The following is a 5,660-nucleotide window of genomic DNA, read 5'->3' as shown; positions in this document are numbered from 1 at the left end:
CGCTCGCCCGATCGTAGGCTAGAAATCACGGTAAGCGAACGATAGTAGAATGTCTGCGTCTGACCAAGCCCTGTTGGCAGTGCGAATTTTTATATTCATAATGCGCGCGTTCATTTTACATACGGCCAGGCGTTAGCCGCCACAATACGCCTGCAAACGTACAGGTTCTAGACGCATTGTCTGGCCTTCCCTTGATACAAATGTATACATCACGCTGATTTACAACACAATAGCTTTCGTTTGATTAACACGATGTTTTTAACACAAAATGTTCCGTGTCAATTTTAAAATTTTTACTCATCCCTGTGACTTGACACAGTGTAGTAATGTTAAGTAATTGTTAGATAGTATTATTTAGTACTATTATGTACATCATTAGTTTACTTAACTTGTAAGTGTTATGGAAATTAAATTCAGCAACTATTTAACGTATTATTATACGTCATTTGATCCCAGCTCATTTACCTACATTACCCAAAGCGCTCGACACTAGCGCGTGCCCTGCATGGCCCCGGCACCAAACTCTCGCATGCTCGCGGCCACCAAAAATTTCCAAAAGTTGCAATGGTGGTGGCCGATCTGGCCACTAAGATTTCAAAGTGTCTATGTGCATAAAAAGTAATTGTTTCTTACGTGCCTAATCTCATTCAATAGAGAGCAGCAATTCGCGGGCGAGGGCCCCACTACGTACATAGCATATTTGGCCCAGCCGTCAGCACACATGTGCATTACATTGTATTCAGCGACGACAATGCCGTACTGACATAGCCTGTCTGCAGCTGTACTGTGGAGGCTGTAGTGTAAAATGAACCGCGACGCGATGAGAGTTTCGAATGGCAAACAATTGTCATTAATAAAAAATGATGCAAAATTCTTCTTTTTGATGTAGTTGTTCAAATGTTAAAATAACGGGACACACATGCGTCCCGGAAGGCGTCCGGTACGCGCAGCGGGACACATGGGCAAATACGGACGCTCTGGTCCCCTGATTGCTAGCTTAGCTGCCACTGCCGTGCTCACTGTTTCGGCATCGTAATGCGAAACTGCCAGCGCTTCGAAAGTTCGGCTGTAGAATTAACTGAACTAATCTCAATAAGCTGATCGTATTTTTAATCCGAAGATGTAATATAGCTGCTTTCTGAAGTTTAAATTTATGCATTTTCTCCTGCTCTCCTTTCGCCAACGAAATATTGAACTTAGACATGCGGCTGCTTTTCTTCTTAATGCATGCTACCCAGCCGCTACTTTGCTTGATACTAATTATGTTCTACTTTTCATTATTATCTTGCATATTTTATTTTTACAGTTCAAGCCTAGCCAGACATTTTACTTTCATGCAGGATTAAATGTTATATGTTTATTTTAACATGAAAAGACAATAGTGATGTTGCTTTATTACAGTTACTTGCTTTTAATATTTGCATGCTCTGTAGACTTTGATTCTTGAACGTCTCGAACTGATCGAATAAGCATGTGCCGCGCGTTGTTTAGGATAAATCAATGAGTGAAAGTAGAAAATGCGCTAATGGCAGATTCTGCGATTGCAAATTCGATGCCGTGTATGGATAATTCAAAATGGTATTAAACCTCACATCTATCAATGTCATGTGTGTGCCATTTAGTCTGGCGGTTGTTTAAATGACATGTGCAAGTGATCAGACAGCCCAATTTTCAAATAATATACAATATAGAAATAAAGATTGAAATAAAGTATTTATAATGTTTTCTTTGTGTTTATTATCGCCCGGCCACCAGATTACATGTTCGCCGGCCACCAAATTTGAAATCAATGATTTGGCTGCGGGCCGCGCGCCGCGGCCGGGGGCCGCGGCGCGGGCCGGCCCGGCCGCGCGCCGCGCGGCCGGCGGGCGCCCCGCGCGCCGCGGGGCTCGCGCGGCGCGGGCGGCGCGCGGCCGTGGCCGCGCGGCGCCGCGCCGCCGCGCCGCGCGCCCGCCCGATGGCCACTTGCAAAAAAAAGTTAGTTGATCCAGCCCTTTACATTACCAATATTTTATATCTTCATATAATCAGGAGCAGATAAAGAAGCGACCTTATTTATCTTCTATCTAGATAAAGAAGACCTCTTTATTCTGCTCTTTGATATATATGAGTGAAACAGATGCGAAATGGCCTATGTCTGCTGTCACTGCAATACGTACAAAATGTACATGATTAGCCTTTGCTTTACAGCACTGAGCATCACTGTGAGCAGAGCGCATGCAGCCACATGGTGTTTAAATAATATCCGCGACAACTAAAACACTTGAGGCGCACACCATAGGCCTACCTCTTCTTGCGCTTGTCCTCCGGAACACCAAAAAAAACCTTAAAATTGAGCCACTGGGTATATAATCAAGAGCTAATATACACCTAAGAGTGTTACAATGGAAAAACTGGAAATATGCTGATTTCACGCAATATTTTCTATGGAGGGCCTGGGGTGAGCCCATGTATTTACGCTCCAATATCTGGCCCTAGAGTTTATCTTAGAGACAAGCGGTTGCGTCTTAATTTAGAGAGCAAAGGATGCTGCTTAACGCAATCCATGAACTTACGTCTAGCAACCGCATACAAAGTAGAAATAATATTTGCCGTGGAAATGCACTATTTTCCAGTTGTACAGTCTAGGTATAGTATTTTTTTTTTTATTTTGCTCTTTCGGATATATAACTATATATTATATTCTAGGAGTAAGATAATATAGTATCTAGTCTAATATTATCTTACTCCTAGATTTATGTATATTTATATACGTTAGTTTCAAGCCCTGATTTTTAATGTTCTATGTTTTTCATTCATTTCCACCTAAAAATCTCGCTCAAAGCTCGCTCAAAATTCGCGCGATGTACCAAACGTACGTGTGTTTGCGTGTATGTGTGTGTGTGTGTGTGTTGTCCGCTCGTGTCCGCTATGCCTCCGGTAATATTTCATTTTATTTCCATTTCATATAAACCATAAAACATGACAGTTTGTTACAAATAATCATAGCAACGAGTAAAATACATTATCACGTGCATAAATCCTACTGAACTGCATAGAAATGCTGTGTTTGAGCATAACTCTCATATCCGGCCAAATCCCATATCCGGATGGGTGCCGGTCCCGACGTGGCCGGATAAAGGAGGTCGGAGTGTAATTATGAAATCGCCTCTATATGCATTCCCCACACGCTTCTGTTATACTGTGATATGTAGCCCTGTGCTAAATTGAAAGGATATATAGATAGAGTTACTTTTTATCTAGTGTGAGGTTAGTTGGAATAATAATTATAATACTTTGCATGAGTCAAGTCATAGGCTTGCACTACATTCAGAACCATTTCTTGGATCCAATTATTTACAATGTCAATATGTCAAAGAAATAGTATATATATATATATATATATATATATATATATATATTTAATTATTTATTTATTTATGCTTCATGAACTATTATTACATGTTGTGATTAGAGTCTGTAATATAATGTAAAATACTTCTGATTTCAAAATCTAAATATTTCTCACCTCTAGCATCATCGATCCTCAGTGTGTAACTATATATAGGTCAAGTAACAGGTTACTAGGTACCCTGGATCCAATTTTGTTAGGTCCCATCTACATACATATATCTTCTTACAAGTAGTACAAGTACTATATTTATATAATAACCCGATACATACACAACTTCAAGGTATTAGTAGTAGATGCCAATATTCTAAATTGCCAATAAGTTCTGATATTCTAAAGGATGGTATATTCTGTGTGGAATTTATATTCCGTAAAACATTTCTTACTGTTATTTAGGTCCGCTGCATGTCGACTCACTATTTCGAAAAGCGCCCTCTGGTGACATATGTGGTAAGCTGGTGTATTTATATTAAAGGACATTGTAGTCAACTTATATATTACGCTTGTATAATGTTAGCTTTGGATTCTTGTTAATGTCATCAGATTTCTTGATCTAATATAATGTAATTATGTAATGAAGCCAAAATTATTCCCAACGATTGATTATTGGGTATTTTCTATGCATCTCATAAATGATTACTTTGTATGTTTTATAATGCGTGAAGGCAAGAGAACGTGTATTGTATACTCACAAAATAATTAAGTCGTTGTGCTAATTACTTTAGCCAGCTGCCAAGTATGGAGGTCGCCACACAGTCACAATGATTGCGGGAGATGGTCTTGGACCCGAGTTGATGGGCCATGTCAAGCAGGTCTTCAGGTGAGTAGCAGACGATAAGGTTGAGTATGAGACACGAGGTCATTAATAAATGCTTACATTTGATGGTACTACATATGCCTTTCTGTCGCAATATTGATATGTATTGTATGTGTTACAGTGTGAGATAGCATCTCGATCATGGGACGTGTACGCAGTGATAGCTACTAGCAGTTCTATGACTCGCCATTACGACACGAATATGTTTGAGTATTTGTTAGATGTGTTCCCTCAACGGCCAGACATGCAGTCAGTCATAGATAGCTGATTTGGTGGTAGCATTGTATTCTCATATTTTAATATGTATTAGGTGTAATCTTTCGATTTTCAGTAATTCAGTCAGTGCTAGCTAGCTGATTCTGTGGGTAGCACTGTCTTCTCTTTTTTTAAATATATGTTAGGTGTCATCTCCTCTTGATCTTCAGTCATTCTTGCCTTTGTTCTTCTTTGTCGTAGTCTCTCGCAGATGGTCCACGCTGAGACGTCAGCTAGGGGCTGACCTCCCTGTTGATGATTCTTCTCCACCTTCCTCGATCGGCCGTATCGTCCTCCGTTACTCCCAACCTGTCTGACTTCAGTCATTCTGGCAGTGATGGTTACTTAATCGTGACATCACAGTATTTCTGCGCTCTGCTCGCAGGGCTGCTGCTGTGCCGGTTGACTTTGAAGAGGTTCTATTGGACTCGCAACACGACAGCGAGGAGGATCTGGACAATGCTGTGCTGGCTGTCAAACGTAACAAGGTGGCGCTGAAAGGTATTGCATCGGCAATGTTTGGAGGCGGCTTCGAAGTTGAGATAGCAAGTGTTACGTGTTGAAAATCTTTTAGTTTTACACATGTATGCGCTGACACTTGCTCACAGAAATCGATTTCAAGGTAGGGATTGTGTTCCAGAAGCTGCATACATTCTTTATAAGTTTGGGGGAGGAGAACATCTAAAGCCTCGCAATGTTTGTGTCACTTTATGGAGGCTAGTAGGGCCAAATCACATCTTCACTACATTTCTCCCTTGAAACGAGTGGAGGCTCACTCTTAACAGATAGCTGTAGAGTAAGTGTAACAGATAAGTGTAGAGTAAGCCATAGAATATACCTGTGGAGATTTGTTTATTACAGTACATCGCGATCCATGCAACTACTATATTTACTCATGTATAAGTCGCACTTTTTTGTACACAACTTCACTAAAAAAAAATCAGAGGTGTGACTTATGCATGAGGATAAAAAATCTTGTTGCTGTACCAATGTTTGTATCAACTTTTCAAGGCGAAATATGGGTTGCGACTTAAGTTATACACGAATGCGACTCGTACGCATAATATCAAGAGCGTATTAAGAAGGAGAGCGTACAACGGTGAAATGCTGAAACCATATTGCAGTATTAGTCGAATTAGTATTGATCAGCTGTCCTACCTTACTAATATAAAACAAACCGCATGTCTCTACGATGCT

General features: G+C 40.4%; 1 protein-coding gene across 1 annotated transcript in view; it reads left to right on the top strand.

Annotated features, from left to right (window-relative positions):
* Nucleotides 1-3,792: 3,792 nt before the first annotated feature.
* LOC106814657 (isocitrate dehydrogenase [NAD] subunit gamma, mitochondrial-like) overlaps nt 3,793-5,660 on the top strand; it is a 51,449-nt gene continuing 49,581 nt past the window's right edge. The window contains exons 1-3 of the mRNA XM_014819004.1: nt 3,793-3,841; nt 4,117-4,211; nt 4,849-4,964. Of these exons, the coding sequence (XP_014674490.1) occupies nt 3,797-3,841; nt 4,117-4,211; nt 4,849-4,964 (256 nt within the window). The 5' untranslated portion in view covers nt 3,793-3,796. The remainder of the gene's footprint in view (nt 3,842-4,116; nt 4,212-4,848; nt 4,965-5,660) is intronic.

Source organism: Priapulus caudatus, unplaced genomic scaffold (genome assembly GCF_000485595.1).
Source record: "Priapulus caudatus unplaced genomic scaffold, Priapulus_caudatus-5.0.1 Scaffold958, whole genome shotgun sequence".
NCBI classification, from domain to species: Eukaryota; Metazoa; Priapulida; class Priapulimorpha; order Priapulimorphida; family Priapulidae; genus Priapulus; species Priapulus caudatus.
The sequence above is the reverse complement of the archived record's forward strand: the minus strand, read 5'-3'. Positions and strand labels throughout refer to the sequence as shown.